The sequence below is a fragment of the Lepeophtheirus salmonis genome, chromosome 10 (genome assembly GCF_016086655.4).
Source record: "Lepeophtheirus salmonis chromosome 10, UVic_Lsal_1.4, whole genome shotgun sequence".
Taxonomy (NCBI): domain Eukaryota; kingdom Metazoa; phylum Arthropoda; class Copepoda; order Siphonostomatoida; family Caligidae; genus Lepeophtheirus; species Lepeophtheirus salmonis.
Window position 1 is genome coordinate 12,765,218 of NC_052140.2, and position 12,974 is coordinate 12,778,191.

Sequence of the window (12,974 nt, forward strand, 5' to 3'; positions counted from 1 at the left end):
TATGTAATAATGGGGCGATTTTAGTTGGAGCAATGGAAAAAGTAGAACTATGCCTCTTTGTCCTATGGAAACTTCCCTATTATCTGGATCGTTGTTCGTGGATTTCGTGAAATATGATTTTATAGTTCTACTTTGCCTCTATGCCTAATACTCCACCAAATATTGACCTAAACACTCAATGACAAACGATACTGACAATTAGGAAAGTTCCATAGTGCAATGAGGCATAGTTCTACTTTGCTCTTGCTCTACCAAAAATTAACTTATTATTGCATTTTAATTACATCACAATATAACCCTATTTCACCAAAAATATTACGTGGGTCCTTTTGCCGTGCACGAGCTCCCTCCACCATTAAGCAATAATGATATATAATTATTAAAGACTGTAACAATTATATATTATCATATAAATATCTGAAAGGATTTATAGAAGGAAAATAATATCTAAATAATTCTATGAATAGCAATAACAATTATAAACACGATGATGATCATTAGGTGGACGACATCCATGAAGAAGAGGAGGAGGAGGACCTTTCCACGTGAGTCAGTTGCGCAGAATTAATTAAATGTTCAATGTGAGAAGGTTCTAGACTAGAAGGGCCTTCCACAAGTAGATGGTGATTGGTTTTTAGTGCAGAGGCATTAATGGTCACAAATCCACTTTTATCGTTGGGAGGTTGTTCGCTCTTGGGCATGAAGGGCACAAAGGCAACACCAGCTGCTGATACATGATAGGTATCTGGTTGTTGCTGCGGCTGTTGTTGTGGAGGTTCAAGAGATTTGAAATTGATCACTCTTCCTGTATCCATTCGAAACTCAACTAATTCACTTTGCGATGATGTATTGTTAGGTGGATTTTCGTTCGAAGTAGAGGGGGGTGACGTGGACGACGACTTAGCTTCTACGCTCTAAAAAGAAAAATACATGATATATTAATAAAGCACTAATAGTGGATGTTTATCTATGGATTGTCTATCCACAGTTCTGTGTGACTACTTGTTCTAAGAAATCTCAATATAGCATCGAGCTTGCGTAACTAAACACAGCTCTTTAATTTAAAAAAAATCATGGTTGGATGCTTAAGAATCGATAGTTAAAAGGGTTTATACAGGGTACGACAATATATTCCTTTATATAATGCGTGGTAATCAGGCTATCAAAGTAGTAGCGAGGTCACTATCATATCATGGGATGTGTGCAAAGAAAAAACTAAGTAAAACAATTAGAAAAGGAAAAACGGTTGTTTTGTGTGCTCTTTCTTCTCTTTTGTTCATGTTTTTTAACATCTCCCTCTAAAAAAAGAATTCTTGCCTATTTTTGCTGAAATTGTTTTAAAAATGCATAGTAAAACTAATTTATATGTTTGTAAATATTATCATGATATATTTCCTGCACTAATGCTATTTGAAATTTAGAAGACTCTCCTCTTTAAAGCAGTTATTCATTTTATCCACCCAAAATCATATAATAGGCAGCTGATATTAACAAGTCTTAATTCCATACTACAATGTCTCGCTCCCGTCTTCTCCTTGCGCTCTTACGCAAATCCCATATCTAATTATGTGTTAAAAGTGAAAAGGAACATGTATTTGCCGTTGAACATAAATATTGCCAAAAAATGGTTTTACAGAATATTTTATTAAATTAAACTAAATGCAATGTAGCAATAGAGTTTTTATTGGTGTAATGTATGAAAATCAGTTGATTGCGTATATTTCTAATATACAAAAAAAACCCGATTTTTTCAATTGATTTTTATAATTTGAAATTTGCAAAGTTGTTTGTAGACAAATAACATGATTAATTAATTTGTCAAACTCAAATTGATGCCATCAAATCCAACGTCATGTAATAATTATAAATTTTTAATTCGGGTAATTAGAATCGGATTTATTTTTGGGAAAAACAACATTTTTAAGATCTTTACAGAATTGCCAATAACTAATTACTTAATCAACTACTCATCCACAACTATTGATAATTAAATTGTACACTTTTTTATATCAAATAACTATCCTTTTAAAACTTATCAATGATGTTATTTAAAAGAAACAAAAAAAAAATCCAGGTATCAAAATACCGAAGTTCAGTTTTTCAGTGTATGAACAATGGTAGACGTCACCTATCTTATTTGATTTTTAAATTCTGTAAAACAAAACTTTAAGTGGTACTATCATTATGAAACTAAAATAATAAGTTTTCTGATTTAAAAACTTGTTTAATTGCCTTTTGGAAAAGGCAATTATTCTGTCGCACCCTATATATCTTAATGGAAGACTGAAAATATTGTTAAAAAAGAATTCCTTCAGTATCAATGTTTAAAATTTTAAATATATATTATTTTAATTTCCCTTAAAACAATTATAATTAATAAATACATAGTTAATTTAAAACTTGGGCATAATTATTCATAAATATAAAAAAAAGTGTTAAATTCTTCGAATGAATGTGAGCAACAAAGGCGTTGTAAAACTTTGAGCGGTAGTTTAACAAATAACGCCGAGGAATGCCATTTAATAAAAAATATTAAATAATTAATTAAAATTCTAAAAAAGTGAGAATATTATTTTTTTAAATCAAAAAAAGGATCCGGCACATTTATATTTACCCCAGGCTCCATGGACCCTAAAAGGGCCCTGTACATAAAATTGATATTGAAGTGACACAATGCCACTAATTAGTAAAGTGTCCGTCCTTATTTGGGACTGAAGATTGCAATCTCACCCTGTTTAGTTCTGAAGATCAGGTCAAAAACTTATAAAGTTCGGTAATTGATGACGTCAATCAAGTGTATTTCTTCTTTTTTAATCAGTTCTAGTACTGAAAGTCCGAAGGACCGGTCCTAAGACTGGACTGAACCGAATAAATAAGGGATGACACAACACTTGCCAATACTACTAATTAAGTGTTGTGTCGGTCCTAATTTAGGCGGAAAACTGCAGTCTCGTCAAGTTCATTCTCGGTCCGGTCCAGTTCAGTCATGCATATCAGTCCTAAAACTAATAAAGTTATGTCCTTGATGACGTCAATGAACTTTATTTCTTCTTTTCTATCAGCACTAGTACTGACAGTCCGAAAGACAGACCTAAGACTGAACTGGACCGAATAAATAAGTACCAATAGTTATACTAGTAATATGAATCGATTTTTGGAAATTACCTTTTGAGTAGAGGGTGGTGATTTGATTTCTGAGTGTTTTTTTCGATGATGTTGAAGTAATTTTGGTTTGGAAGCATATTGTTTGTGACAATATTCGCATTTATGAGGCTGTGAGGTAACGGAGCCAACCATGGCAGAAAATGTTGGATCATCACCACAATTATCAGAAATTTGAAGAACTGCTGCCTGATCTCTAACTGAGACAGGTAGCTCTAAACCAGGATGGTTCTTAAGAATATGCGACTTTCGTTTCGAGCTACTCTTGTAAACCTAAAACCAAACACAATCATCAATCAACACATAGATTATAATAATAATTTTTATATTTATTTTTTAAGTAATTTTGCACTAACAAATGCATGAATATCTCCATGACTTTAGAACCCGAACAGCCCCGTGATTACGGGGGAAGGGACATGGGAGGGTGTTACCAAGGTCTAAATATATAACAATCCCTAGATAGTAGAAAATAAAATAATACTCTAATGACGTCAATTGGGTAAGAAATTGGGAATATATTTTTAACCAAATGGTGTAAAATACATAAGAAATGTATTAAACAAAATATTATTTGAGGGACATAAATACATTTATACCAATTTTTATCCCAATAATACTAAAAATTTAAATATATATTCGGATTTTCTAAATTTAATATCTCAGTGACGTCATTTTATAGTAACACGGCTAGGAATTACTTGGATTACGGCCCAATCATTATTATACACACCCCTTGACCGACATTTTGTTTTCAAAATTGAAATCTATATCATTAAAGCAAATGTGTTCGTTCGTCGACGTCTAATAACTCGCAGGAAAACCGGTTACTAATGGTAGTAAATATATCCTTTATTGCTCTCAATTATAATATAACCTCCACCAACGATGTTGAACGGAGGTTATATTTTTCCCCCAGCTAGTTTATTAGTCACCAGGATTACGGCAAAAGTTACAGATCGATTTTGATCCATCTTGCTACGGAGATAATATATGGTCACAGTAAGAGTTCATTAAATTTTGAGAGGTCAAGAAAACACAAAACGTTAAAAATGCATAATCGACCATAACTTTGGAACAGTTTGAGATTCATAACTCAATTTCATTTTAGGGGGAGTGTCCATTCTAGTAACATAACCTGCTTATGTTTTTGCCACTGTTTGTTTCTTCATTAGTCACCAGGATTATGGTAAAAGTTACAGATCAAACTTGATAGAAAGATTATATATGTTCACAGTATGATGCCATTAAACTTTGAGAGGTTAAGGTCAAGGTAACACCGATTAAAATGCATAATCGACCATAACTTTGGAACATATTGAGGTACAGAGCTTAAATTGGTGTCCATATATAGGTTAAATAAAGATACTTCATTTAGCAAAAGATCCAATTTATGATAAATGACCATAGGCAGAGGTGTGTGCTCTACAGAGTGTCCATTCTAGTTTAAATTTGTAATTTGTCTAAAGGTAATCCAAGAGAAAAATAGCTAGTAATGGACCTGAACACGAACATGGGATGAAAATGATTCATCAAACAGAAAATAAATGGAATTATTACAAGTCATTTTTGTAGAAGCTTTATGGTCTGAATGAATAATGCACAAGTATTAAAAAAAATCAACAAAAATAATTACTTAATAGTAAATAAGTCAGCAATCACGAGTCTATCGAAATTTAGGTAGGTACTTATTCAAACAGAATATTTCTGGTCATTTTCTTGCAGTGGGGATTCGTGTTGTTTCATCATTACTTCATAGTGAGCAGTTCTCAACTTATTAGCCAATAAGTAAATACCAAGTACTCTTCTTTGATAAAGAAAAATCACAACCGTAGCAAATATAGGAATTAGTATTCCAGTTGTAAGTCCAGTTACCAATCTAATAACAAAAATATGTGTACTTATGCCATTATTAATATAGTCTCGAATTCCTTTTTGTAGGATAAAAACGCTATACACAACAATTAAGATATTCCGAACAAAGATCATTAAGAGATACTTGAGATTTCTTCTACGAAAATAAAGGACCACAATTAATGAAAGTGTAATCATTAAACATACAAAACAAATAAAAATCCCAATCACTGCTTGCCACACCAACTCATCATCAAGGTTCTTAAGATAGTTTAAACGCAACACATAATTTCTCAAATCTCGAAACACCTTTAGGGTAAATAAAAGGAAATTCCCTAGGAACCACACAGTTTCAAAACAAGCAATGCAATAACAAAAAAAAAGTAGCATGGCGACAACAACTTCTACTAACTATGTATCGAAGAGATCCACAGTTATATATATACAGAAAAATTTGACGCACAAATAAATTACCTTCGTAACAATTTTTTATTTATTTTAATTTTTACCTTGTTACAATACTGACAAAAGTAATCCCTCGTTGTCTTTAAGATGGGTAGATTAAGTTCAGGAACAGATTGGAGCGATATATCAGGGTGACGATTTGCTAGATGATTTACAAGCATGCCTCTTCTCTTGAAACCCAGTTTACATTTATGACATTTGTAGATGAAGCAATTATAATCCACTGAAGAAATCTTTACAAAAAATAAAAATGCATTACTAATTACAATTTACTAATGGAGGAGATCGATTTATTACTTTCAATGAGTTATTCGGTTTTTGAACGTCGTCAATTCGAGGATGCATTCTTTTGGCATGTTCTTTGAGTTTGTCTTTTCTTTTAAATTGTTTCCCACATTGATTACATGAAAATTCTCTTACATCCGAATGCCTTAAAAATATGGTTGTTAGTAATATATATATATGTATCTCCTTTTTTATAATAGGGTTTGGACTACATACTTAACGAGGTGAACCTTTAGTTTATCCGCTCCCGTAAAGCATTTATCGCAATGGGGACAAGAAAACTTTTTTTCAGAGTGAAAGGCTCGGATGTGCTTCCGGATAAGGGCATACTCCGAAAAAACCTGGAATTAAATTTATTCTTGAAAAACAATTCCTTCCGTATATTTGAATTTAATACTTACTTTGCTACAATGGGGACAAGTGTATTGATTATTTATTCGATGGACATGAACATGTTCTTTTATTTGAATAACTTGATCAAATATTTCACCACATATAGGACAATCATAGGAGCGTTTGGCAGCTGAGTGTATTTTATAATGACAAATATATCCATTGGTTGTTAGAAATATTTTCCCACATTCCGAGCAAACAATTGGTTTAGAATCTTCAATCTTGTGGGATATTACACGCTTCTAAAATAGAAAAAAAAATTAATTTAAATAGTTGAAGGAGATTGATGAAAAAATAATACCTGTAGGTGTTCGGTAGTATTTAATATAGACTTATTACATGAATGACAATTGATATCATTTTCCGGGTGTTTTTCACAATTTTGAGCTGCTGGGGATCTTGTTGGAATATTATTCGCAATGTTTTCTTTTTCATCACTTTTAAAACCGTGTATAGTAGAGTGGTGCACAAGTTCTGAAAAACTATTATATCCAACATGACACAAGGGACAAATCAAATCCCTCCATTTGCTCCCACTTGCAAATCCCTCGATAGACTTTTCACCAGAAGAGGAATGGTTTAAAGCATGCAAATCGCTAATTAAACCATGATTAAAATGAAGACCACAAACACTGCACTCATAAGTCTTTTTGGCTGTTTGAATAGGTATACAATTTTTTGTTATTAGTTGCATTCCACAATCAACAATCCCTGGATGAGCATACTTCAAATTACATGTCTTGCAGATCTCACCTTTTCTTCTACGATCTCGTGAATGATGAAATATGGCAAGGTGAACACAAAGGTTGTACAATTTATGGAAAATCCGTGAACATACATAACACTTAAATTGACGACAAGATGTAAGTCTTTTTCGATGATGTGGAGCATTTGATTTCATTTTGTGCGTTTCATTCAAATGTTTTTGTAGAGCTTGGGAGGACTCGCATTTTATATGACATTCAAAACATGGCCAGGATTCTTCACCCTCTGATTCTGAATTATAAAAAGATCAATTAAACCAATTAATAGCAAATAAGTCAAATATCATTACCAGAATCTTTCTTATTATTTTGATCAATAGAATTATTTTCCAATTCTGGAGATTCATGCTCCAACAAAGGTAACTTCCTGACTCGGGCATACTCCTCAGAGTACCATACTTTTAGCTCCTCGTCAGGAGATATTACTTTGGTACTTGAGAAATAGAGTTCTTCTTCATGTTGACTTAAACATAGATTTTGCTCGGAAAAAGTAGAGGCTTGTCTAACAAACCGTAGCCAATTACTTTGATCTAAATAGGACATAAATGTATAAATAGTTAAAATATCTCATCATTCTTAAGGTTTTTCAATTAGGTAAATTAACGCATTCAATGAGTTACATCAACTACTAATCTAGTGAAATATTTAAAAACATCACAATAGCAACAATTTCTCCAATGAAATGGTTCATCATAAGCAAATAAGACAAAGAGATTATGATCAAAGATAATGAACATATATAAATTGATGAAGTACACATTTACATATAAATGTGGGCTTAATGCAATTATTTCTGTATGAAAGCATATTTAAAATAGATTTGATAAAATTATTGTAAAATGAACCCAAATCATATATATATATATATAGAAGAAAAATCACCTTCATTAGAAACATCGACGATTCGACTCCCCGCAAATTTATCGTCTTTTTGCGGCGTACTTTTATGAATCAATAATAAAATCTTATCCGACTCCTTTGCCAATGGTTTTACACGTTTTCCTTCCACTGGACCAAAGCGGTAGCCCTGGGTGATTTCTTTTTGGCAAAAACCCCTTCCTCTTCGGATTTTAAAAAGAGAAGATCTTCAGGGAGAGACGCTCGCGCCTTTGACAATCCTCCTTGATTCCATGTTAAATGGGATAGGGATGAAGCTGTAGGATAAGGTGCTTCCACTGTAACTGAAAAAGTTTGCTGCGTTCCATATGAGGATGTTCCAGGAATAGGATCATCCTCATTATTGGAGGAAGATGGATCATCTGCTGAGGATGAGTGAGAGGGACCACTAGAATCTACATTCTGAGAAGAGGACTGAGCGGGTTCTTCGTTTTGAGATGGAGGCGAGGATGAGGGTTCATCCTGATGCCTTTGTTGTAGATTGTGGAGTGTTCTTAGTCTTTTACTAAGAGGTCCTGAGAGACTCTCTAAAATGGAGGAATGTGAGGAAGTGACAGGGCCATGATTCCCATTCTGAGATGTAGGAGGTGGTGGGTGACGGGGACTCATGAGAAGAAAGCTTTGTGGAATACCCGAAAATGCTTGTCCAATGTGTAGACTTTCGTCTTGATTGCTGAGGCCAGAGCTGGTGGACGGTATGGGATGATCATTGTTGCAAGAGGAGGAAATGCCGTTGCTTTCTTCGTTAAAGTGGGGATGGCACCTTTTCCGCACCTGATATTCCTCTTCTCTCCCGGAGGAGCTCGTCGTCGTGGAAATGGCGTCGTTCAGTCCCGCGGGAAGCGAACGACTCGAAGTGGAGACTGGAGGGAAAAAGAGGAGGATTGGCAAAGGTACTCCTCCTCCGCCAATGGGGGTCTCGGCGCGGACAAGGTGGACATGCCAGAGCTATCCACTGTCGAGTCAATGAGGGGCTCCTCTTGCAATGACGAAGGAGGACGACGCTCCACACTCGTCGAGGAGGAAATCACTTCCAGCTCAGAGCCACTGTAGCGCCCGTGCACGATCCCAATCCGACCTCCCAGAGGGGAAGGAGGGTTCGATATCTCTCCGTGCAGAGTCTCATCCTCAAAGTAATCCTCCTCCTCTTCTTCCCCACGGGAGGGAACGGCGTCCTCACTCGTTGACGGCTCAGGGGAAGAAGAGGCTTCAGATTGACTCGGATTATTATTAGGATCCGAATCCATGATTCTGCATTCTCTGCTCACACGATCACACTATCCTTTCAAAACTAGAGAGAGTTCACGTCTTTCAAACACAGTTACCACACACACTATTCACTCTAGTCAACTACAAGTTCAGCCTCTTTTCTTCCCTCAAAATGGACGATTCCTTTTCTTTCTCTTTCTAAATTATAAGACACACACACACACAGACAGACAGACAGACACAAGCACACACTAGGAACAACAGTCTCACTATCAGTGCACTTCATCCATCTACTCCACTCACTATATTAGTCATAGAAATGCCAACCACAGCCACCTCTGCCTTCATTTCATTTCTCCTCCTTCCTCTAGCTGCTCCTATTCTACGCCCGCGCACACCACCTCCTTTCTCTCCTCACTCACTCCTTAATATTTTTATATTATTTTATAAATTATAATATATCCTAGACAAGTAATTCTATTAGGACTCAAATATGTTTAATCAATTCCATCCAGTCTCATACACTCCTTATCAATCCTATTAGACTCCTCTTCGATCTAATTTTCTTAATAATACATAATATGACTCCCTATTGGGCAATCTCTCAATCCTTCAGGATTTGAAATGAATGACTAAAAATATTGTATCCGATTCATGGAAATAATAAAACAAGTCTTTTCAGAGTCACCCAATTTATATTATTGTTTTCAGACTACAACGCCTGAAATGATTTACCAGTGATTCCCAACCTTTTCATCACTGCATTTTTAAATATCTTGTGGCATATAAAATATGCACTACCCAATGTTGTACTAATGTACTCCCTCGATATCTGATGCATCGAGGACCCCTGGTTGGGAACCACTGTAGTATTGATTAAACTATTTAAGTAAGGGTTACGTTTATCATGAAGATCAACTATATAATATATCTTCTGAAACACCTAACGATTCAGATAACTATGAAACTTAATTTAATAATATCAGTAACATGTAAAAGCTATTAAGTAGATATTCTGCCGTGTAGCCCAAAAGTTCAGAGGATACATTTTAGCATATTTCTGATAAAGATAATGTACTAATTGAATATTTCATGGATCATCGATATTTTAAAGGTGTCATTTTTGGTTATTTTATTGAGCATTACTCATTGATAATTAAATATTATATGCCTCATTATTAAGTTCAAATACCCATAGTTATATTCCCATTAAATACTTAATAAATGCGTAATTTTAACAGATCCAAATAAGATGAATATATTCATTAATAGTTGCTTATCAAAATAACTAGTTATCCTATTAAATAGAGCGTGATGAGGCAAAAAAATTGTACAAGTTGAATGATTAATATATTTATCCTTTAATTTTTTACTATTATAATTACTCAAATATAAGTATTCTTTCACACATTATAAATTTAAGATGCCCAGAGTTAAACTCCTCATAAATACATAGAAAGAAACAACCATTTTATTTTAATACAGGGTGAGGAATGAGATATGTTTTAGTTTATAAATTCTGCATAAATTTATCAATTAGCATAAACTTTTATGAAAGTGATCAAATTGCAATATAAATTAGTATAAAAAAAAATATTTGTTCGAAATAGCCATGGCGGAGATGAGGAGGCATTTGGACAAAGGCAGCACGAACAATTCCATCAGAGATATTGTCCCATTTCTGAATGAGGGAACCCTTCAGAGTGTCTTTAGTGGTGTGGTGTTTGGTATAAGCCTTGGCCTGAGAGATGGATAACATAGAAAAGTCCATGTGATTCAGGTAAGGGCTGCCAGGAGACCACATATTATTTTCCCGAAAGCCCTTGAAATTTGTTATATACCAGTTCTGCACACTTTTTGCGGTGTGAGAGGGTGCTGCAAATGAATACTGTCAATGGTCTTACTTGTTTTAATTGAATAATACCCTTTAACGAGGAATAAGTTGCAATTTGCACAACTTCATAATAGTAACTTCTACAGACATCGCAAAATGTACACAATAATGTATACAGGGCATATTGGCTTAAATACATGTGTTTTAAGAAGGGTGCAGATTCGTTATACTGAAAATTATAGATATTAGAATATAAATCACATATAAGATCTATGCATGCAGATGTACCTATATGCAACCATTCAATATAGATTTTGAATAATATATAATTTAACATTGATTGAGCCAATTTAATCAAACTCTGCAATGGATACCAATAGTATTACGTAATTAATAATTACACGATTATTGTCTAACTTGCAAACTATCAATCTAGATACAGATTGATTAAATAAGTTATATTTTTTTATAAAAAATAATAACAAATAATATTAAAGATAGATTAACGACTACAATCCAAAACATAATTAAATACAAATAGGAATCTAAGAGCATTAAGACTGAAAAAATTGAAACTCATTTGAAAATCCATCACCGATTGAAGAAATTGGATTTAATGAAGTATAAGTAACATAGGTCTCCGCTCGACGGCACTGAAATGCTTGTAGTCGTGAAGGCATATAATAGTCGGGTATAACTCCTAGATTTTGATGCGAGGTTTTTGGAGTAAATTTTGACTTCATTTTACTGAAATTCTTCTGACTTGTATCTAAATACTGTAAAAAAAAACGTAACATAAGGGTAATTAGATATAATCCTATATAATATAATAAATGTAGGGAATCGTATTTTGTTAATATGAGAGATAAGTTATTTGTGAATATTTTTAGTAGAATTTTATCACAAATTAGTCACATTTCAAATAACATAAATTTTGAAACAGAACTTTCTACAAATATCATATATGAAATGAGGAAAAAATCACATTAGAATTAGAAATTATTATTAAAAAGTGATGATATAATATAGTGTATACCTTATCGAATTGAGACTGTGGTTCAATAAAAGGACGTTTTTAAGTACAACAGACTTGATACCAGTCAAATCAGGTATTGCAGGAGTTGATGTGAGTCTTTTAAAATTATCTGAAAAATTTCAGGGATATTGATATCAGATAGCAATGGTATATCCTTGAGTATCATATTAAGATTATCCTCTGGCAATGACTTTTTTAAACTATCTCGGGAAAACCTTCGATTCTTGAAGTGAGATCTGGAGCCGATTTTCTTGCGGTGATGTATTGAGTCCTGGAAATTCAATGGCCTTTAAATTATATATTTAAAAAAAAAAAAGGGAGTAGGAAATTACGGGAAGTATTTCTTTCAGAGCCTTCCAGTCCATGGCATGATGCGCCTTCAATGCTTGAATTACACTTTCCTTGCGCAATGATGATGATGAGGGAATACCCAAGTCTTTTGCAATGCTTCGCAGTTGATTCAAACTTAATATGCTAAGATCTTCCCATTCGCCAATATAATTAAAATAGGTTTTCCTAGTAGTAGGAACAAATCCTTCATCATCAGAGCCAACGATCGCTACCATCTCCATTGTTGTTGCTTTTGATAAATATTGGATTGCGCATAACAAAGAGTTCTTAGATCCTGCTTTGGAGACTAAACTAATGCTGATGATAAGATACTAAACAGGCTAATCCTTTTAACAACTTAACATTGTGGCCTCAATGAATTATGATGAGTGACTATATATTATTATGTAGCTTGTATAGGGTGCCTCATAAGTCATATGTGCTTGAACGATTAAAAAGGATTAAAACTCGGAAACGGTTGGTCTGACCGAAAATTTACTTTATATAAAACTTGTTCAGCAACCTGAAATATAATTGACATTATTGAATCTCTTAAAACAACATTGCAGCTGGCATGGAAGATGCCCTCGGACAAGTTGACCCATTGAAAGTTTAATCCATCAGCTGATCGAAGTTGCTGTGGTAGGTCCAGCCAACTTCCTACTCTAGAATTGACTATATAGGTACATAGTGAAGTCCATTACATTCAAAGTTAATAAAATACAAGGTTATGCCATCATGCAAT

At 33.9% G+C, this 12,974-nt stretch overlaps 1 protein-coding gene and 1 long non-coding RNA gene across 2 annotated transcripts; both read right to left on the minus strand.

The window, feature by feature from the left end:
• Positions 1 to 379: 379 nt before the first annotated feature.
• On the minus strand, positions 380 to 9,076 carry LOC121125045 (PR domain zinc finger protein 10-like). Its single transcript, XM_040720146.2, is given in 10 exon segments — positions 380 to 914; positions 3,166 to 3,435; positions 5,526 to 5,714; positions 5,779 to 5,911; positions 5,983 to 6,107; positions 6,168 to 6,401; positions 6,461 to 7,155; positions 7,214 to 7,453; positions 7,806 to 7,943; positions 7,946 to 9,076. Coding segments are annotated over 10 exon segments (2,925 nt in total). The 5' UTR covers positions 8,430 to 9,076; the 3' UTR covers positions 380 to 497.
• A 1,813-nt stretch (positions 9,077 to 10,889) lies between these two features.
• On the minus strand, positions 10,890 to 12,712 carry LOC121125686 (uncharacterized). Its single transcript, XR_005866719.2, has 5 exons — positions 12,232 to 12,712; positions 11,900 to 12,170; positions 11,152 to 11,639; positions 10,954 to 11,092; positions 10,890 to 10,904 (listed from the first exon to the last, which is right to left on the minus strand). It is a non-coding gene; the product is annotated as an uncharacterized lncRNA (long non-coding RNA).
• Between the last annotated feature and the right edge of the window lie 262 nt (positions 12,713 to 12,974).